General features: G+C 33.5%; 2 protein-coding genes and 1 long non-coding RNA gene across 3 annotated transcripts; all 3 read left to right on the top strand.

Annotated features, from left to right (window-relative positions):
- Positions 1 to 3: 3 nt before the first annotated feature.
- On the top strand, positions 4 to 576 carry LOC116424034 (uncharacterized). The gene is made up of 3 exons (XR_004234371.2): positions 4 to 115; positions 360 to 463; positions 541 to 576. It is a non-coding gene; the product is annotated as an uncharacterized LOC116424034 (long non-coding RNA).
- A 614-nt stretch (positions 577 to 1190) lies between these two features.
- LOC143175231 (dynein axonemal heavy chain 5-like) lies at positions 1191 to 4628 on the top strand. The gene is made up of 12 exons (XM_076373357.1): positions 1191 to 1247; positions 1319 to 1485; positions 1562 to 1738; positions 1833 to 2054; positions 2119 to 2220; positions 2312 to 2458; positions 2543 to 2817; positions 2878 to 3217; positions 3305 to 3531; positions 3593 to 4077; positions 4154 to 4313; positions 4397 to 4628. Coding segments are annotated over exons 1-12 (2535 nt in total). The 5' UTR covers positions 1191 to 1246.
- A 155-nt stretch (positions 4629 to 4783) lies between these two features.
- On the top strand, positions 4784 to 18850 carry kl-3 (dynein heavy chain 8, axonemal kl-3). The gene is made up of 51 exons (XM_076373410.1): positions 4784 to 4822; positions 4908 to 5088; positions 5163 to 5500; positions 5575 to 5738; positions 5812 to 6066; positions 6133 to 6373; positions 6437 to 6636; positions 6712 to 6883; positions 6948 to 7093; positions 7167 to 7305; positions 7367 to 7597; positions 7656 to 7861; positions 7940 to 8160; positions 8249 to 8534; positions 8605 to 8743; positions 8812 to 9032; positions 9089 to 9272; positions 9340 to 9480; positions 9546 to 9893; positions 9972 to 10146; positions 10208 to 10353; positions 10421 to 10619; positions 10694 to 10812; positions 10889 to 11225; positions 11298 to 11568; positions 11648 to 11848; positions 11925 to 12170; positions 12227 to 12545; positions 12642 to 12868; positions 12930 to 13152; positions 13224 to 13400; positions 13477 to 13644; positions 13710 to 13925; positions 14005 to 14142; positions 14205 to 14501; positions 14573 to 14728; positions 14802 to 14957; positions 15029 to 15164; positions 15235 to 15386; positions 15459 to 15712; positions 15773 to 16201; positions 16265 to 16541; positions 16623 to 16809; positions 16868 to 17129; positions 17217 to 17456; positions 17526 to 17693; positions 17756 to 17897; positions 17956 to 18145; positions 18230 to 18351; positions 18427 to 18588; positions 18663 to 18850. The coding sequence occupies exons 2-51, from the start codon at positions 4953 to 4955 to the stop codon at positions 18786 to 18788; spliced, it is 10386 nt and encodes a 3461-aa protein (XP_076229525.1). The 5' UTR covers positions 4784 to 4822; positions 4908 to 4952; the 3' UTR covers positions 18789 to 18850.
- The last annotated feature ends 3915 nt before the right edge of the window (positions 18851 to 22765 follow it).

Below are 22765 nucleotides of genomic sequence, written 5' to 3'. Positions count from 1 at the left end.
TGCTGTGCAATATCATTTCGCTACGCATGCGTGCATAGTAATGATAAATTTATGAATGAATTCAAAATTACGAGACACGTGCTTAGATGCACATTATCAAATGTATGATCAAAAGGTATCTGTACCATTTATGTAATAAAGAAATAATGTAGGTACAAATTTGTATTGTTTAATTCTTATAAATGAAGATAATCTGCAACACACCATACAAGAATTTTTTGTTATTTTCCCTTCAAATTTTTATCTTCGAGTTCATTGATGTTCACTTTGAACGGAATGTGAATGTGATTTTTTCGTTATTCATGCGTTATATTGTATCTTGATATATATAATGGCTCATATAGCTGCATATTTTGCAGATCGGGATTATACGAAACCTGCAATTGACCGCCGCATTGCTGAATTATTGAAAAGAAGAGTTGGTTTAGAATCGTTAACTACCGAATCTCTGAAAGAGCGTCTTGTACGTGAAGTATACATATATACGAATTATAATTAAGCTCTATTGCATAAACCATATTATTGTATATATATTTCTAGGCAAAATTTAAGGAACAGCGACAAGTTAGACAAGGATTGCTAAAAGCGACACATAGGCAGCTTTTAGAAGTTGTAGCTTTTATCTTGAATGTTGATCCTGATATTTTGGAAGAAGGAATTATTGATAAAGATGAATACATTAGTACTTTTGATAATTTCCTCGCCAAAGATGGAAAACGTGCAATGCTTATACATTTTCAATCTATGGAACCACCATCACATGGTACTGTAAATGATTGTATTATAGAGCCTCATTTAATTTAAAAAATCTTTTGCAATAGAATCAGGAAGGTGGAATTCACAGTATGAAGAGATTAAAAGAATGACACGTTGCTGTGTAACTGATGGTTCTACTGAAGAGCTTTCTGGCAAATGTGTTATAGTTTATAGATTAAAATCAGATATAGATTTTGAAACTAAACACCTACTTGAAGTATGATTCTTCATATATGATTGACAGAACTAAATTTGTATATAATTGTATATTAAATTTGACATATTTTACTAGGAAACATTTTATGCTTATGCAGAAGTTAATCCTATATCCCAGAGTGCACTTGCAGCTATATCAGAATTAATTTTAAGATTAAATCTGCCAGCGATAACTACAAACACATTATGGGGTGAATTATCAAAAAATGAAGCTGGAGAGAAAGTGATAAATAATTTTATTTGCGATTTTAGAGATTTCTGTGAATTTCTGAGTAGTAAGTTGTATATATTAACAATTAAATATTGTTGTTCATAATTCTCATTCTACTATATACATTCTTTTCAGTGACCAAGATAGATTTGGAGAGCATAGTGAAATTTGAAATTGACTGGAAAATATTTAACATGTACTTGGCAATGCCAGGAGATAGTTTAAAAAAGACTGCTAGCAATCTATCAGCTATTAATGCAGTAGAACATATTGTCAGAAAATGGATGAAGAGTATAGAGAGGGTAAAATTTGTGACTATGTATCTTTATTAATCTGAGTATACTATAAATATGATACTTATTAAATTAATTGATTTAGGCTGTTGTAGAAAGTCAACAATTACGCAGAGAAACTGAAACAATGGGACCAAATGTAGAACTCTTTTACTGGAGAAGACTTTTAGTGCGTTTCTCATCAATAATGGAACACATTAAATCTCCCACTACTCAAAAGCACATAGAATTTTTAACACAAGTAAAATCCAAACATATAAAGGTAAATATAGATATAATTTCTATATTTATTAATTTATTAAATGGATATACAATAGAGAATAATAATAGTAGATATATTATGCATTTATATTTAGAAATGGAAAATTCTAGAAGACCATGTTAAAACCATACAGATTCTTGCAGAGGATAATGTAAAATATTTATATGCATTAGAAAAATTTACTCAGCCTTTATACAGGTTTGATCCAACTAAAATTGGAGAATATTTACCCCCTCTTATGTATGCTATACGAATGATATATGCTACTTCAAGATTTTTCAACACAAGAAGAATGGTCACAGCAGTTTTTGTAAAAGTACTGTAAATTATAGATTATATTCGAATTTTAAACAAGTAGAATAAATTCATTTAATTTATAGATGACAAATCAAATGATTTTAGCATGTAAAGCTTATCTTACGGACAATAACAAAGTAACAGTTTGGAATGAAGTTAAATGTGTGATGATATCTAAAATAAAGGTAATTATTCCATATTTAATAATATATACTTTGAATTGAATCTATTAGCATGATTGACTTTTAAATTTATTGCATAATTATTTTGTTATAGGATTGTAAAAAATTGTGTGAACAATATTATGAATATTATATTTTAATGTGTAAACAAGTAAGAGAATCCATTGACGAAAAGCCTTTTGAAGTATCTGAGATGTACGTTTTCGGAAAGTTTAATACTTTCAAGAACAGAATAATAAAAGTTAGCAACTATTTATTACAGTAGACGTAATGATATGTTGAAAATAATAATTGTAAAATAATAAGTGTGATACATATATTTCAGATCATGGATATTCTTCAGATAACATTAACTTATTCAATTCTACATAGTTCAGCTATACAAGGAATAGATGTATTTGCAAATAAATTTACGTCTTTCTTCCATGATATTTCATCTCAAGATTATGATCCTCTGGATCATAGAAAACCGTATTTTGATACTGACTACAATAAATTTAAAAAAAATGTTGCACAAACAGAGACAGATTTACGAATATTTTTTTATAAATGTGTTTCGGAGGCTCCTAATATAACAGAAGCACTGAGAGTAGTAGCAAGGTGAGTGTTCGATATATAAATGTTTTAAAAAGTTATTCCAATAGTTTACTGTTTGCATAGATTTCAGAAATTGAAGTTTAAGCATCTGAGAATTGATAGGAAGTATCTAGAACTTGCTACATTGTTTCAAAAAGAAATTGAAGATGTGCGAGACCGATATAACGAAGATAGATCAGATCCACCAATACCCAGAAATGTTCCACCGATTTCTGGTCGTATTTTATGGATTAGACAACTTTATAGGCGTATTGAAAGTCCAATGGAAACATATAAACAGTGTATTCGAGTGCTTAGTCACGACTATATGCAAAGGTGTATTAAAATCTATAATGCATTAATCAGTGTTTTTATACATTATGAATTAATATATCATAAAGCATGGTATGATTCTTCAGAAATTGTACGTTAAGTATAATTACTGTATTTATTTGCATATGTTATTATAATAGCAATGATTATTTACGTTACTAAATGTTTTTATTTGAAGGTTCGATTGGCATTGACTTCACCCTTGCTTATACGACATCCAACCAGTAATAAATATCATTTAAATTTTGACTCGTATATTATTGAAGTAATACGTGAATCGGAACATATGGCTAGATTTAATTTAGAAGTACCAGATTTTATACAGATAATAACATTCTGTAAAGACAAAATTTTTTCGTCCTATGAAACAGTAAAGCAATTAGTGGATGAAAATAATTCTTTGAGGTAAATCGGTAATTATTTTTCGTAAAAAAAGTATAATTATGAATTATATTTTAAATTGCAGACGAAGATTACCAGTATTGTTTCACAGCTTAATTAAAATTGTTCTCGCTGATCTTGAAATTGCATTTCAACCCTGCTTGTCTGTGATAACATGGACATCTTTAAATATTACCGAAGTATGTGATCAAATAAAGGAAGCTTTCACATCTATGCATATCTTCGTTAAAGAAATAACAGATATGAAGGAGGCAAGAGTCGATGAAGTATTTGAATCTATTTCAGAAGCTATATTATTCAAACTTGATAGTTATCCTAAAAAGCCAACTGAACTTTTGGATGACAATGTTGCCTACATAAATATGGTAGGCAGTGATCTTGAAATGAAATCATTGGCAGCAGAAAAAGCTGTTATAACAATCATTAATAAATTCATGGGCTTCATAGTTGATGAATCTGTTCAAAATGTTAAATATGATTGGATGGATTTAGATAAAGTGCATAAACATGTTTCACAAACAAAATTAATAAAAGAAAAATATGAACCAGGTATATTGATTTTATCTCTTCTTCAATAGTCCTATCTAATGTATTGTTAATATTCAATTTTATTATATAATTGTAGGATTTGCTCCTATTGAAAGGACTCATAAAGTTCAAATAAATAAAGTGCATAACGATTGCATGGAACTGTTTGCATTCTTTAATAATAAACTTGTAGAGGCTTTAGTAAAATGTACAAAAAACTCTCTTGAACTGCTAAAGAAACAGGTCGCTGATTTAAGGTTCTTTTAATTTATCTAATAATTATCTATTAGCTCAGCTATTTCTATCAATATTACATAAGAATAATCTTTTATTTCAATAGTCCTCTCATCATGGATAGTAATAGTTTAGAGCAGCAACAGACTCCAATAATGATAACCACGTTTGTGTTACAAATTCCAAATATTATAATTTCACCGCCAATAGAAGATTTACAACATTACTTCGGGAAGTTAATAATTAGCGTATTAGAAACTCATAAACATATTATTACATGGGGACAACGTTACACGGATATAAGATTGTCCGGTGGTAGCGATAGTGTACAAAGTTAGTGTTTTATAATGACAACAGTAACAATATATTTTAAAAAAATAATATTTCTTTTCTTCCCTATGAAGTAAGTTCTAAAGGATCGCTGAAAAATTATTATCAAATATTATCTGATCACAAAGAAATAGTACGCTCCGTAATGAGCTTGCAGGGTGTAATTTCTTCCTACAAAGATGATATCGTGCAGCTTGGAAATGTACGTCTATATTCGATCGTTTCATCCATTTTGAAATTAGTATTTCGAATGGATAATTTTAAGTAATTTAAATGTGACATTCTAGATATATTTACGATATTCTTATATATGGTCTGAAGAAAGAAACAAGATGATTCAATATTTTGTTGATTCTGAACCTATTATTCAGGAAATCAAAGAGAAGTTTATTGAGTATGATGATTTAGTTAAAGAAATACAGGATTTACCAACTAGCCATATTGTTGGACCTATACAAATAAAAATGGGTATCAGAATTACTTGTTCTGGAATGAATGAATTGTAGGATTAACACATTTTTTAATTAATACAATATTTTCAGACAAACTGAAATTAGCACTTTTAGTTGAAGCCCGTACATGGAAAACAGTTTTAGGGCAAATGTTATCTACTATGTATAAAGAGAAACTTAGAAAGATTACTGAATACATTAATGAGAAGAATAAAATTTTGACTAGAGACATAAAAGACTTAGAAGATGTCAGAGTTGCTATGAAGTGTTTGAGTGAAATAAGAGATGATTTTATATCCTTAGATACGGAATTAATATTAATAGAAGAAACCTACACATTGATGGGTAAATTTAATATTCCTGTTTCAAAAGAGGAACAGGATATTGTTGACAGTCTCAGATACAATTTCACCAATATGTTAAATATGGTAAAGATTATATTTAATTTAGTTTTTAGTTGTTTGTATAATATTTTTCTCAGTAAAATTTTTAATGTTTAAAGGCAAAACAAGTTCAAGCAAAAATCTGTGAAATGCAAGAGCCACTGAAGAAAGAATTAACTGATGGTGTTGCAGCATTTAAACAAAATGTGATTGATTTTGATCGCGACTTTGAGGTGAATGGTCCAATGGTGGAGGGTATACCAGCTAAAGAAGCCAGTGATCGGTAACAGTATAAATAGTACTTATTTGTTTAATAAGTTATTAATGTTCATTAACATTAATCATAATTTTTTTAGGCTTCTCTTATTTCAAGCACGTCTTGACGAATTATGGGAAAGATATTTGACTTACAGTAGTGGTGAAAGTTTGTTTGGTTTAGAGTTAACCGAATATCCAGCTCTTCATCAACGCAAAAGAGAAATTAATTTATTGCAGAAATTGTATTCTCTTTACTTGCAAGTTAATCGGACTATCGACAGTTACTACGAGATACCTTGGTCTGAAATTGATATTGAGTCCATAGTTACAGAATTAGCTGATTTTCAGAACAAGTAAGAGAGATTGAGATCTTCATTATTTTTCTTATATCAGCATTAATAAATTTCGAATTTTTTCAGATGTAGAAGGCTACCAACTGCTATGAGAGATTGGCCTGCATATATTGATTTAAAAAAGAAAATCGATGATTTTAACGAGACTTGTCCACTGTTAGAGTTAATGGCAAATAAGGCAATGCAAGAAAGACATTGGAAAAGAATGTCTAAGCTGTGTAAATATAACTTTGACGTCGAGTCAGAAACTTTCACTTTAGCAAGTGTAATACAAGCTCCTTTGTTGAAATATAAAGACGACGTTGAGGTACAGTTTGAGCAAAACTTGTGATATTTTTTGTAAGTTAATGAAACTTTTATTTTCTGGCAGGATATATGTATCAGTGCTGGGAAGGAATTGGACATAGACAGTAAATTGAAACAAATAGTTGCTGAATGGGCTACGGTAGATTTGCAATTCTCTCATTTTAAGCAAAGAGGAGAACTTCTTTTGAAGGGTACAGAAACAGCTGAGATAATATCTCAATTAGAAGATAGCTTGATGGTGATCAGTTCTCTCTTGGCTAATCGGTACAAAACATAGTCATTGTGAATTTAATACTGCTTGATTCACAATTATTTATTAGTTTTCAATTTCTTTTTGAGATATAATGCACCATTTAAAAAAGATATCCAACTGTGGCAATTCAAACTCAGTAATACCTCTGAAATATTAGCAAAATGGCTAACTGTGCAAAATTTGTGGGCCTACTTGGAGGCAGTGTTTATTGGTGGTGATATATCTAAACAACTTCCAGCAGAAGCAAAACGATTTAATGTAAGAGAATTATAAAACTTGATGGCTGTAACCTTTTTTGTATGTGCATACTTAATCATTTTAGAATATTGATAAAGCTTGGGTAAAAATTATGTATCGAGCACGCGAGAGACTCAATGCCGTAGAGACATGTACTGGCGATGAAACAATGGGTCAATTTTTACCTCATTTATTGGAGCAACTGGAATCTTGTCAAAAGTCTCTTAGTGGGTAAGAATGTGGATTAAAAGACTATATTAAAGAATTAATAAACGAATTTAATTTATTCATTATACTTGCATAGATATTTGGAGACAAAAAGAAGTATATTCCCAAGGTTTTGCTTTATATCAGATCCTACACTGTTAGAGATATTAGGACAAGCAGCTGACTGCCACACTATACAGAAATATCTTGATGGCTTCTTTGACAATATAGGAAAGGTGATATATTTGGCAAATTTAACGTCAAGTTGTTTATTACAGTTTGGATGTCTTTTCACAGTTAGAATTTGCGGAGAAAGAATATGAAAAAATTGTTGCCATGTATTCTCGTGAAAATGAACGTATAGTACTAGAAAAGGAAGTTATATGTACAGGAGGTGTAGAGAATTGGCTAAATACTTTGCTAATAGTTCATCAACAGTCAGTCGGTAGTGTAATCTCCCAAGGATTACAGACTTTGAGTTTAGATGAATTTGACTTGATACAATTAATAGACAATTCTGTTTTACAAGTAAGAATATAATCTTTTCCTTTTGTGTCAAAAGTTATATAAAATTAATATTACATAGGTGGGGTTGCTAAGTTTGCAAGTTTTGTGGACTCGCGATTCTGAAATAGCACTGAATACAGTGAAACGGGACAGAACAGTGATGAAGAAGACAAATCAGTGGTTTCTTGATTTATTAAATCTTCTCATTGAAGTAACCGTAAAAGATCTAACTAAATATGCAAGATCTAAATATGAGGCTTTAATTACTATACACGTGCATCAAAGGTTTAACATAAATTACATCATACATATTTAACAATAATGTTGTAAAGGATAATGTATTTCTATTGTACATTTTTCAAGAGATATATTTGATGAGCTGTGCCGATCTAGAATTCGCAATGCACAAGATTTTGAATGGTTAAAGCAAATTAGATTTTATTACAATTCTGAGACTGAAGATATTCCTATAAAAATCACTGATATAGATTTCGTTTATCAGAATGAATTTTTAGGGTGTACTGATCGTCTTGCTATTACACCTCTTACAGATAGATGTTACATTACATTGGCCCAAGCTGTGGGTAAGAGTATCATAATTATTGTTTTAATATGCTTATACAACAATTTTAATTGTATTACTTCAGCACATTTTTGTATCTATATTTTCAGGCATGAATTTTGGCGGTGCACCAGCTGGTCCTGCCGGTACTGGAAAAACAGAGACCACTAAAGATATGGGGAAGGCTCTTGGAAAGTACGTGGTTGTGTTTAATTGTTCTGATCAAATGGATTTTCGTGGTCTCGGTAGAATATTTAAGGGATTAGCTATGTCTGGTTCATGGGGATGTTTTGATGAATTTAATCGCATCGATTTACCTGTTCTATCTGTGGCTGCTCAGCAAATAGCAATTGTGCTTACGGCACGGAAAGAAAGAAAAACATCTTTTTTATTTAGGTATGAAAACTTCTTACATGCATAAAATGCGTGCTCTTGAATTTATTAAAGAATTATCCGCGATTTTTAGTGATGGCGAAACATATAAAATAAACTATGAATTCGGATTGTTTATTACAATGAATCCTGGCTATGCTGGTCGCCAAGAGTTACCAGAGAATTTGAAAATACAATTTAGAAGTGTGGCTATGATGGTTCCCGACAGACAAGTAAAATTTAGTTATAAACTTTGTTTCACCGTTTCACTACTTTCCTTCATTTCTTAAAATTTCTTCAGATAATTATGCGTGTAAAATTAGCAGCCTGTGGTTTCAAAGAAAATGTGTTATTATCACGAAAGTTCTTTACATTGTATAAGTTGTGTGAAGAACAACTCAGTAAACAAGTGCATTACGATTTTGGACTAAGAAACATACTGTCTTGCTTAAGAACTCTCGGGGCACAAAAACGAGCAAATCCTACAGACTCGGAAGAAACTACCCTTATGAGGGTGTTAAGGTAAAAGAATACTTCGAGGAAGAAATATTGAAGATGTTACTAGTATAATTTTACAGAGATATGAATTTATCGAAACTGGTGGATGAAGATGAGCCTCTGTTTATGTCCCTTATAGAAGACATGTTTCCTGGAATTAAACTCAGAACTCAAACATACAAGGACTTGCAGAAAGCAATAGCAAACGCAACTAATGCACTTGGTATAATGAATCATCCAGAATGGAATTTGAAAGTAGTTCAAGTGCGTTTTGATTGTAAATTGATAGCATTGATTTATTCCATAATAATTATGCCCTTTATGTTCTTAGTTATATGAGACTTCTCTTGTACGCCATGGTTTAATGGTTCTTGGACCAACTGGTGCTGGAAAGACTCAATGTATGTGGGTTTTAATGAAGGCTCTTACAGAGATGGGTATGCCACATAAAGAAGTCAGAATGAATCCAAAAGTGAGTAATTCTCTTCTTGATATTCTAGTTCTACTGTGACTACTGTAACTGGAAGTTCATTATAGGCTATTACTGCTTCCCAAATGTTTGGAAGATTAGATGTTGCAACAAATGATTGGACAGATGGTATATTCTCTACTCTATGGAGGAGATCAACGCAAATAAAGAAAACAGACAACTTGTGGATCGTTTTGGACGGACCTGTGGATGCAGTTTGGATTGAAAACTTGAATTCTGTGTTAGATGATAATAAAACTTTGACTCTGGCTAACGGCGATCGAATAGTAATGGTTCCGAATTCAAAGTTGGTTTTTGAGCCAGATAATGTCGACAATGCATCCCCAGCAACAATATCGAGAATGGGAATGGTGTTTATGAGTGCTTCTGTATTAAAATGGAGTCCAATTTTAGAGGTTGTATTAAAACTTGATCCTTGGAAACCATTACTATCACAGTAATTGATTCTAAGTATTATTTCTTTTTGTATTCAGGGGTGGTTCAAAAAACGACCACCTACAGAAGCAACGGTATTGCGCAATTTGTTTAATAAACTATACAACGATGCCCATACTTTTGTTCAGACAAAGCTTCCAGTAAAAATGAAGCTCTTGGAAGCAATCTATATAAGACAATGTATTGATTTATTAGAAGGTTTACTCGGCGAAGGTAAAGCTTCTTTTATCTTTACGATAGTAATTTATTAAATAGAGAAATTTATTATATTTAGATACACTTACGACGTATCATATTGAGAAGATATTTCTGTTTTCTGTTATGTGGAGTTTGGGAGCTGTATTAGAGTTAGAAGAACGTAATGCTTTGCAAGAATTTTTAGTCAATCACGAGTCGAAGTGCAATTGGCCACGAATAAAAGTGAATTTATAATAAATTTATATTAAATGGAGCGAGAAATGTAAACGTTATGTTGTATTTTATTTAGGAAGATGAAACTATTTTTGAGTATTTAGTATCTGATAATGGAGATTGGCTACATTGGTCTGCGAGAGTTCCAGAATTTATATACCCCTCAGATGAAGTTTTACCATATCATTCGATTCTTGTTCCAAACATAGACAATACAAGAACGATGTTTTTAATTGATACTATCGCGAAGCAAAGAAAGGCAGTGTTACTGATAGGTAGAAGTTCTTAAATGAAGATTTCTATTTCTTTCAGATATTATTACTTTAATTAAGTTTACCGTCGTTTGCAGGAGAACAGGGTACTGCAAAGACTGTAATGATTAAAAGTTATATGTCTCAATACGACCCTGAAAAGCACCTACATAAGTCTTTCAGTTTTTCATCGGCATCAACGCCTAACATGGTTCAAGTAATTGTATTATCACGTGTAACTTAAATTAAGTATAGATTGAGAACTCATAACAGATACAAAACATAACTTGCAGCGCGTATTCGAAAGCTATGTGGAAAAAAGGGTTGGGACAACTTATGGTCCACCAGGAGGCCGTCAAATGACCATTTTTATCGATGATATAAATATGCCAGCTATAAACGAATGGGGCGATCAAATTACTAATGAGATTGTTCGTCAATTGATGGAATATAAAGGGTTCTATTCCTTAGATAAGCCCGGCGATTTTTCTATTATACAAGATATTCAACTAGTTGCCGCAATGATTCATCCAGGTGGTGGAAGAAATGATATTCCTCCAAGGCTAAAACGACAGTATAATATCTTTAATTGCACATTGCCGTCGAATAAATCGATGGATACTATATTCAGTAGGATCAATTTTGCATGTTAGATAAGTACTAATTAGTTCAGGTATACTGTTATGCTCTTATTACTTGTAGGAAGTATTGGTCAAGGATATTTTTGCGATACCAGATTCGACGACACTATTGTCAACTTCTTACCAAAGTTGATACCTTTAACCAGAGTTCTGTGGCAGCAAACGAAGTTGAAGATGTTGCCAACGCCAGCAAAGTTTCATTATGTTTTCAACTTAAGAGATTTATCTCGAATTTGGGAGGGGATCCTTAGGATAGAGAAAAATGAATGTTATTCTGCAACTGTTCTGTTGAAGCTCTGGCAGCATGAATGTCTTCGCGTAATCGCAGATAGGTTTGCAATTTCTATTGTCATGAGAAGATATATATAACGATTACAATGTATTAAGACTTTATGTAACATCATTTGATAGATTCACTAGCGAGGCAGACACTAAATGGTTTAAAAGCACCATGAAACATACAGCTGAGAAAATGTTGGGTCATGACTTTAAACACTATGTTCCAACAGAAACATACTTTGTCGATTTCTTACGTGAACCACCCGAGCCTACTGGAGATGAGCCAGAGGACTTTGTGTTTGAAGCACCAAAGATCTATGAAGAAATACCAAGGTAGAACAAAGAAACCGAAGCTCCTTTAACTTAATTAAATCGTAATTGAGATTATACTGAACCTTTTGGCTTCCAGTTATGAAATTGTAATAGAAAAAGTCCGACAAAATATGGAACAGTTTAATGAGTATATTCGTGGAATTCATCTTGATTTGGTATTTTTCCAAGACGCTTTAATACATTTAATTCGTATATCACGGATACTCGGAGTTCCCAGAAGTAATGCCATGTTAGTAGGAGTTGGAGGTTCAGGGAAGCAAAGTTTGACTCGATTGGCTTCCTTTATCGCAGGCTTTAGTTTTTTTCAAATAACGTTATCCAGGTAATGAATATAAGTCAATAAATATATATTGAAAATTACATACTCTACGTTTGTAGGAGTTACAATATTGGCACTTTAATGGAAGACCTTCGGTTGCTCTATCGTACTTCTGGTACAGGCAGCAAAGGACACACTTTTATATTTACCGATAACGAGATAAAAGAAGAAGGCTTTTTAGAATACATAAATAATATTCTCAGTGTTGGGGAAGTTGCAAATCTTTTTCCAGCGGATGAACTCGATGATATTTTATCAACTGTTACGCCTTTAATGAAAGTTGATGAACCAAGACGACCACCAACGCCGGACAATCTTTATGATTATTTCATATCGCGAGCTAGAAACAATTTACACGTAGTTTTATGCTTCTCGCCGGTAAATAATCCTATCACCTTATCATTAGATTATAATTGAGACTATAAAGTTAGCATATTAAATTTTATGATAACTCAATATCTTATTCTACTTCAGGTTGGTGAGAAATTTAGATCACGAGCACTTAAGTTTCCTGGTCTTATTTCTGGTTGTACAATAAACTGGTTCTGGAGGTGGCCCCGAGATGCCCTATATGCGGTTGGAGATCACTTCCTGAAGAAATTTAAAGTTATTTGCTCATCAGAGGTAAAGCAACAGCTGATTGAAGTGATGGGAGACATCCAGGATGATGTTAACAACATTTGCGTGGAATACTTTGATAGGTAGGATTAAAATGATGTTATTTTTAATGTATTTTTATAGTTAATCTATTTCTTTCAATAGATTCAGAAGACAAGTGTATGTCACTCCAAAATCATTCTTAACATTTTTGAGCGGATACAAGACTCTTTATAAACAACGTTTGGATAATATTAATACTCTAGCTTTCCGTATGAGTAATGGTTTAAATAAATTAGTAGATGCTGCAGCTCAAGTCGACGAATTAAGGAAAGTATTGGAGAAGAATCAACAGGAGATTGCTCAGAAGAATGTCCAAGTGGAAGCTGTTAGTAGCTTACTATTTTAGACAATTCAATTCGACTTTTTGATCAGATGAATTGATTATCTTGTTTCTAGATTTTGGTTACTGTTAACGAGAAAAAGCAAGAGGCAGAAACAGTTAAGGCTCACGTTCAAGTTACCAAAGATGAGGCGGAAGCCCTTTTGAAAGTAATAGCAAAAGAGAAAGGGATAGCAGAGAGAAAATTGAAAGCTGCAGAGCCTGCTTTATTGGCTGCAGAAGCTGCGTTACAAGTTCGACATTTTTTATAATTATTACATATTATTTATTATAACTATGCCTTTCAATTTATTTAAACCTTTTTGTTAGACTATTAAAGCAGCTGATATTGCAACAGTACGTAAACTAGGTAAACCACCATATCTTATCACGCTTATAATGGACTGTGTTTTAATACTTTTTGGAAGAAAATTAGAATCAGTAAAACCTGACTATGAACGGCAATTTTTAGTGCCATCTTGGTCTGAAGCATTAAAGGTATTCTTCTTATAATTCATTATAGGACGATTTGATACATAATCTACTTATTACTGTCCTTATAGGTACTGGCTGATACTAGGTTCCTCTTTAACTTACAAAATTTCCCAAAGGACAACATTAATGCAGAAACAGTTGATTTGATGCAACCGTATTTAAATTACCATTTGTACACTTATGAAGCTGCAAAGCAAGCATGTGGCAATGTTGCTGGTCTTATACAATGGACCATTTCTATGGTTACATTCTACGAGATAAATAAAGACGTTCTTCCTTTAAAAGTAAATTTCTTTTTTATAAAAAGTAATGAATTTTGGAATTATAATTTTATCTAACTGTATGAATAACTTTGGTTTGTAGGCAAATTTGGCTGTACAAGAAAACAAGTATGAGAAGGCGAATCGAAATTTAAATGAAGCTGAGAGTCTCCTCAGAGCAAAAGATGAAGATTTAAAGATTGTACAAAAAGAGTTCGATGGCGTTATGGAAGAACGTCAAGTAATTTGCCTTTATATTGAATAATATAGAATTTACTAAATCTAAAGTAATTCTTCTATTAGGCGATAGTTGATCTAGCTGAAGCTTGTCAAGCAAAAACGGATACAGCGACTGCAATGATCGAAGGACTTTCTGGAGAAAGGATCAGATGGACAGAGCAATTAGCAACATTTAAATCAGAAACGGACCGTCTTGTTGGAGATGTATTGATTCTAATGGGTTTCTTATCATATTGTGGGCCATTTAACCAGGAATTTAGGACTCTCTTGCAACGCAAATGGTTTGACTTCATCCAAGCTAGAAAAATTCCAATATCTGTCATAATAAACATATCAGCCTCGCTGACTGATACTGCTACTGTAAGAAATATTTCAAAGAACACATTACTCATAATTTTTTACAATGGATTATTACATACACATATTTTTAGATTGGAGAATGGAGCTTACAAGGTTTACCAACAGACGATTTGTCAATTCAAAATGGGATCATAGTAACAAAAGCATCCAGATATCCTCTTTTAATTGATCCTCAATTACAAGGGAAAGCATGGATTAAGAATAAAGAAGAGGACTTTAACTTACAGGTGGAATGTACTTTTATATTAAAGTAGTTAGTTTACATTGTCGATTTTAATGTATTCTAATACTTTTCTTCAGCCGACACTGCTTACTCATAAATATTTCCGAAATCATTTGGAGGATTGTGTTTCTCTTGGTCGCCCTTTACTTATTGAGGATGTAGGAGAAGTACTGGATCCCGTACTAGATAATTTATTAGAGAAAAATTTTATTAAAATTGGAACATCTTTAAAGGTTGATTAATTGATACTACATTCTATAAACAATTTGTTAAACATGTCTTTACGCTTGAGTAATTTTAATAGGTCAAATTAGGTGATAAAGAAGTAGACATTCATTTAGATTTTAGACTGTACATCACCACAAAATTACCAAATCCATCATACACACCAGAAGTCTTTGCTCGTACTGCTATAATTGATTTTACTGTTACCATAAAGGGTAATCAAGATAGTTTAATTCATTTAATCTAAATACAGTTTGATTGTATTATTATTCTGTATGTATGTAGGTTTAGAAGATCAACTTTTAGGAAGAGTTATTTTAACAGAGAGAAAAGAACTTGAAACAGAGAAGACACAGTTAATTGCAAACGTGACTGCAAACAATAGGAAGATTAAAGAATTGGAAACAAATCTGTTACATAAATTGACCACTGTTGAGGTATTTACTTAATTTTATTATACATGCATTTTATACATCAGATGTACTGATCTTATTAATTATGATGTAAAGGGACCTTTAATAGAAGATGTAGAACTAATGTCTGTGTTGAATACTACAAAACAAACTGCAGCTGAGATAACCGAGAAGCTAAGCATTGCAAAGGATACAGAATTAAGAATTGATACAGCACGAGAAGAATTTAGGCCAGTTGCAACTCGTGGCAGTGTCCTTTATTTCTTGATCTGCGACATGGCCTTAGTAAATTGCATGTATCAAACATCCCTGGTTCAATTCTTGGAGCGTTTCGACATTTCTATGGAAAGGTACGTACAATGCATACATTTTATTAAAATATTAAATATCAAAATGAGTGACTCTTTTAGATCTGAAAGAAGTCCAGTCAATCAAAGGAGAATAAACTACATTATCGAGTACCTTACGTACGAGATATTTAGATATAAAGCACGTGGTCTTTACGAAATCCACAAATACATGTTTATCTTATTAATGACGCTAAAAATTGATCTACAACAAGAAGCCATTTCTTACGACGAATTTCAGTATTTCATTAAGGGTGGTGCAGCTTTAGACTTAAACACTGTTCAACCGAAGCCATGCAAATGGATTTCTGATGTCACTTGGCTCAATTTAGTTGCACTGTCTTCATTGAGACAATTCCAGTACATTCTTTCTCAAGTACCAACTTCTGAGAAACAATGGAAACAGTGGTTTGACAAAGAAGCTCCAGAGGAGGAAGTCATACCAAATGGATACAACATTTTGGATAGTTTCCGACGTTTGTTGTTAATAAGGTACACATAATATATAATTTTTTTAATACTAGTATTAATATATATCGTTTACAATAATTTTAGAGCCTGGTGTATAGATAGAACATTGTCTCAGTCAAGAAAGTATATAGCGAGTTCGTTGGGTGAACGATATGCAGAACCTGTTATCACTCTTTTAGATGTAATGCATAGTGAATCAAGGCCAAATACACCAATGGTATGCTTCTTAAGCATGGGGTCTGATCCTACTCCTAGCATTCAACAACTTGCGAGGAAGAAGGAGATTATGTGTAAAAGTATTTCGATGGGCCAAGGTCAGGAGGTTCATGCACGAAGATTGCTTCAAAGTGCAAAAACTGAAGTGTGTTTTCAATGAAAAGAGTTTAAGAAATGAAATATGAAACGAGTACAAGAATTTTAGTAATAAATGATAAATTTTAAGGGTTTCTGGGCATTGTGTCAGAATTGTCACTTGGGTTTAGATTATATGGTAGAAGTAACAAGTTTTCTATTGGACATGGAAGCACCGCATCCTGATTTTCGTATATGGATAACCACTGAACCACATAAAGATTTTCCAATTTCCCTTCTTCAAATGTCCATAAAATATACTTATGAACCTCCGCAAGGTATAAATCTGATGTTGCACATTTGTTTACTTCATTCGATGTTCTTAATTTATTTTAGGAGTAAGAGCAGGTTTACTTTCCACGTATAGTGGTATGAATCAAGAGATGCTAGACCAATGTGATGCTGCACAGTATATACCAATTATTTATACCGTATCATTTTTGCACACTGTTGTTCAAGAACGACGAAAGTTTGGTCCCCTTGGATGGAATATTCCATACGAATTTAATATGGCTGATTGGTTGGCATCTTGTATGTTCATTAATAATCATTTAAATGATTTTGATGTGAAGCAAGGGATTAGCTGGTCAACTATTAGGTAGAAAAGGAGAATTGATTTTTCCCAAGCACAAAATTTATTTGTAATTCTATGTATCTTTGATAAATACAATTATCACATTTTTAGATATATGATAGGGGAAGTCCAGTACGGTGGACGTGTGACTGATGACTATGATAAAAGACTATTGAATACATTTGCTAAACTTTGGTTTTCAGAAGCAATTTTTACTGAAGATTTTGTATTTTTCAAGGGGTATCCTGTACTTGTCCATAAACAAGTTACAGATTATTTGAAAATAATAGATGAAATGCCTACTGTAGACCCACCCCAAGTTTACGGTTTACACCGTAATGCGGATATTACGTAAATATATTTTTCAAAAAGTTTAATACCCTTAACCCTGGAGAGTATAAGAAATTTTTAATATTATAGATATCAGAGTAATACGACCCAAACTGTGTTAGACACAATAATGTCTGTGCAACCAAAGGAAGCAGGAGTTGGTGGTGGTGAATCTAGAGAAGCAATTGTAACAAAACAGGCAAAAGAAATGTTAAAGAAATTACCCCCCATGTATGATCCATTTGAAGTGAAACAGAGGTCAGTGAAAAGATATTTTAAAATGACGATTATATTTACAAATAAAATAAAAAGAATTATAGATTGCAGATACTAGGCACAACTGCACCAATGAATATTTTCTTGAAGCAAGAAATAGACAGGATACAAATAGTTATTAAATTGGTTAATATTGTTCTTAAGGACCTTCTTCTTGCCATAGAGGGTGTCATTATAATGAGCGAGGTAATTTTCTTCGAGCCTGATCGATGAAGATAAAATTGATGAGTATAAATTTAATTAGGAATTGAGAGACTCTCTTGATAGTATATACGATGCCAGAATACCAAAAACGTGGAAAATGAAATCGTGGGAATCTTCATCTCTTGGATTCTGGTTTACAGAATTGTTAGATAGAAACAAACAATTTTCAACTTGGTTGTTCTCTGGTAGGCCAGCTAAATTTTGGATGACTGGTTTCTTTAATCCTCAAGGCATGTAATATTTTATTTCTTCATTTATAAATGATGCCAAACTTTGCATAATTATTTACTCAATACATCATGCTTATTCTCCAGGATTTTTAACAGCTATGAGACAAGAGGTAACAAGGGCTCATAAAGGATGGGCTCTGGATAATGTAACACTTCACAATGAAGTTCTACGTTATACAGCAGATGAAGTGAAAACTCCACCTTCAGTATGTCAATTATTCAATATATTTATTACAGAAAATTGTTTAATTTGTAATAAATACTTTTGCATATGTTATTAGGAGGGAGTTTATGTGTATGGATTATTCCTAGAAGGAGCTGGCTGGGATAAAAGGAACAACAGACTGTGTGAATCAGCAAATAAAGTTCTGTTTGTCCTAATGCCTGCAATTCATATTTATGCCCTTTACAACATCCCTGACAAAGACCCTAAATTATATCAGGTAGGTAAATAAATACATATGACTACATAACAGATATTTTCAATTCATTAATATCATGCATATTATTGTTACAGTGTCCAGTATATAAAAAGCCACAAAGGACGTATGCACAATTGATAACACCGTTGTGGTTGCAAACAATTAGACCTCCCGACTTTTGGGTCTTACGTGGAGTAGCATTATTATGTGACATTAAATAATTTTTAATCATTATTTAGTAAAATTAAAACTTTGTTTTGTTTTGTTTTCTTATTAGACGGATTATTTCAAATGTACTATTTGAGGACAGAAAAATGTAGAGGATGAAATAAAATATACAAGTTATTCCAAAATATCATTCTATATATTTAATCCTATTTGTTTACATTGAAATGCATAATGTACGAGAGAGTTAAAAACATTTAGTTGAAAATATAGGAACAGATTTAATTATATAAACAGTTTGCAGTCAGTAACATATAAAAAAAATAATAATGAAGGGCAAAATTCAGCATATTCTCTATCCCCATAATGAGTAAGACAAGGACAAAGAATTTTGACGGAACGCGAAAACTTTGGCATGTTACTCCCTAAACCCTCAATGTGTAAGACAAGGACAGAGATAAAAATCCCGATACCACCTACTTTGAAAGAGCATCTCATCAGTCCCTGGTACCTATGCGCGAAGCATGATGACTAAAGAGGTATTCGAAAAATGTGGCTACATCTAGTGACAATTATTACGCACTAATCGGTTAGTTGTTTGGACAACTTTCCAACAGATGACGCAACAGGCGATATGTATCTGCCCTTATAGCACCCATTGAATTACTCATATGCGTTAAGGAACCCGTCCGATAATAGCTAATAACTGATTAATTACAACTCGAATGTAACCAAAATTAACATTAAAATGTTGTCAGAAGTCTACTCCACTTTCTCCTGTTACAAAACTTTAAAAATGACATCTGTAAAGTTTGAAAAATGACGATTTATTCGAGATCCGCAAAAAAATTTCTAAATTATCTTGGGACATTAAAAAATTGTCAATAAATAGTTAACGCGAATCAGAATTCTATCGAAAATGATATACAAAGGTAGCTGAAGATCTGTGCTGGGTTCCGCGATCGCAAATGTTGACGAATTGTGAGTGGAATTCGAGATATTAACGAATTTCTCATCGATTAGATTGATTTCTGGCGGCAACCATTCTGCGTCCTTCTCCCTCTCACGCGAAATCGTGTAGCTGTCCTTGTCGGATACCTCTTTAGTCATCATGCTTCGCGCGTAGGTACCAGGGACTGATGAGATGCTTTTTCGAAGTAGGTGGCATCGGGACTTCTATCACTGTCCTTGTCGCACAGTAGCACTGTCCTTGTCTTACACATTGTGGGTATAGGGAGAAACACACCAAAGTCTCCGCCACTAGATGGCGCTGCTGTCGGTCGATAACAAAATTCTCTATCTCTAGAACAACTGTGCGTCAAGGATAGAGAATCCTTTTTTTTTAAATGTTCAATAAAAAAAATTCTCTATCCTGATCGCACAGTTGTTCTGTCCTTGTCTTACTCATTACGGGGATAGGAGGAACGCTCGATTTTGACTTTTAAGTAGAATTTTATTAATTTAAATAAGGCCGTATAGTATTTTAGGAATTGGTTAATACTTATGAACCAAGAAATAGAGGAATTTATTTAAAAAATAGCATTTAAGCAGGATTTATACCGTTGAACAATGAATTTTATTTAAAGTTACATGGATCACCGTCGCGCTACCGACCACTGTCATCCCCGGCGCGCTGTCAATCGGCTTTATACAGTCGAAAATTCAATTGAGGTCGAATGATCTATCTGAGAAAATAATTTTAAGTGAAAATTTCTTTTGACACCTTCGGTAGAAATAGTGTTAAATCCGTGATGCTTGCTTCAAGTTTGGGGAAACTAACACTGATGTCACTAGGACTCCTTTCCTTCGCAAAGCGCGCGTAATTCGTACAGATTCATTGATTTATTTGTAAAACTTCTTAGAGACCCAGCCGCGTAAAAATTGCAACGAACTTTCGAGTCGAGAGGAAAAATTGTCGAAGTTCAAAAGGGAAGGAGCATATTGTCGTTAGTACAAGTCGCGGCGAAGCCACGTTTTCTCGCGTTTCGTGTTCAAGTATTATATTTCGGTGGGCGTTCCGTGAATTTATGGTTGATTAAGTTTCAGCGAAAAGCGGAGCGTAAATAACTGCTAGATGAGGATGAAGAGATGCGAGGAATGCTACTTATGTTCATATTTACCGCGACGATGTAAAAGATGATTATTGCCTGCATCGTAATTTGTACTTGCTAGCAGGTACTTTCCGCGGAAAAGTAGTTCAGCCGCCTACAGGGTTTTGTAGCAATTTAATAAGGTAATTTCAAGTTTCTTGTGAGAATCTTGCTCTTGAAAACTTTCGTACACCTCATTACATCACAGTCTACAGGAAAATTCGTTTTTCTGAGAAAGTGTTTGCGTTCGACGGTTTTCCTCGCATCGTCCTGTGTTATTCGCTCGATATATACACCCGTCTCTCTATCCGCCCTCGCACTTCCGTTAATAGCAGGCAATTTCGTGTTCCCTGAATATCCCGTGTAATTGAGCCAATGTGTGTTAATCAGGGGCCGCCTCATTTGCCACGGGGAATTGTCCGAATTGCTTTTGTTGCCTAAAATATCTTGCTATTTGCACACTCGGTGTATCGATCTTTAGGAACCCTCGACATTTTGACCGGAAGTTGATTATGCTGTAAGGAATAGCTACGAACGAACTTCCGCTTTCTGTGTTGCTTTCAAATGAAATCTATGAATTTCTGAATCTTCGAGTCTTTGAATTTTCGAGTCTTTGAATCTTTGAATCTTTGAATCTTTGAATCCTTGAATCCTTGAATCCTTGAATCCTTGAATCCTTGAATCCTTGAATCCTTGAATCCTTGAATCCTTGAATCCTTGAGTTCCTGAGTTTTTGAATCCTTGAATCCTTGAATCCTCGAGTCTTCGAATCATTAAACCTTAAACATTGAAACGTACGATTATTTAATGTTTAGAAACACTACAGATAAGGTAGGACACATTTTCATAAAATCAAATAATCATATCAAAATCAAATGCATCATTGTTCGTCTAATAAAAAGATCGAAGGGTTCGCAATCCCTCATCGCCTATCGTGTTACAGTATATTAAACACAACGCGCGCGTATAAATTATGTTTGATAGGAGTCGCAGTTGACAAGAACTGTCATCGTATCATTCCGCGGAATATTAATTTCACTTAACTGCGCTGTTTCCGCTGTGCAACGATACGGCCGGCTATCGTAAAGGAACTTTAACTATAGCTGAACATGATTGATATTGTGTCGTGAAACAGCGCCGCGTCCGTAATCCTAGATTAGACCGCGGTGTATTGTCGTCGTTAGCAATAACGGGCACACGCAGTTAGCCTAAGACGCGGCGATTTTCAAATTAGTCTTCCCTGTAAGCAGGGCGTCGGTACGGATTCGAAATTGAATGGCAACACGTTGAAATCCGAGTCGGAATGGTTGGTCTATGCAGATTATGTCCCGACCAATAGATCCGTGCGCGCGGCTGCCGCTCGTGTTTTGAATCAATTAAATCGCTCGATCCCGTAATCCTCGTTATTCTGTTTGTTTCTTCGGTGATTCATAATCGTCTTGATTACATGCGGGAGTTACTCGAAATCGGGAAATCAAATTTGTTCGCAAACACAATTGCCGTCCCTCTCGAAATTCCTACCACTTTACCATTTACATTGTTAAACTCTGCCTGAAACCGAAGAACAACGGTTTCCTTTTTTCATACAATTCTAATAATATCATATCCTTCTTTAACGATGAGATATTTCGAAACTGAAATTGATCTCATTGCAACGTTAATTTCCTTAAAATCGAACTGTCATCGGTTTCTTCTTCTCAAGTATCAACAGTTTTGAAGCGGAATAACGAGTCCATACTGGACAGTTTTGCAACTGTTCCTCCGAGCTGTTGCCCGCAACGTTTTCAACTTCTAACCGATTTATCGGAACCGTCCGTAGGAAGGGACGTACCGGACGTTTCCCTGATTTATGTCGCTTTAGCCGGGGAATATCTGTATCGAAGTTGGAAAAGGCTGCGGGTCAGCATCGGTCAGCCGACCGTTTCGCGGAACGTATCAGAGAG

The sequence above is a fragment of the Nomia melanderi genome, chromosome 13, assembly GCF_051020985.1.
Source record: "Nomia melanderi isolate GNS246 chromosome 13, iyNomMela1, whole genome shotgun sequence".
Taxonomy (NCBI): domain Eukaryota; kingdom Metazoa; phylum Arthropoda; class Insecta; order Hymenoptera; family Halictidae; genus Nomia; species Nomia melanderi.
Note: the sequence above shows the minus strand (reverse complement) of the source record. Positions and strands in the feature narration are given on the sequence as shown.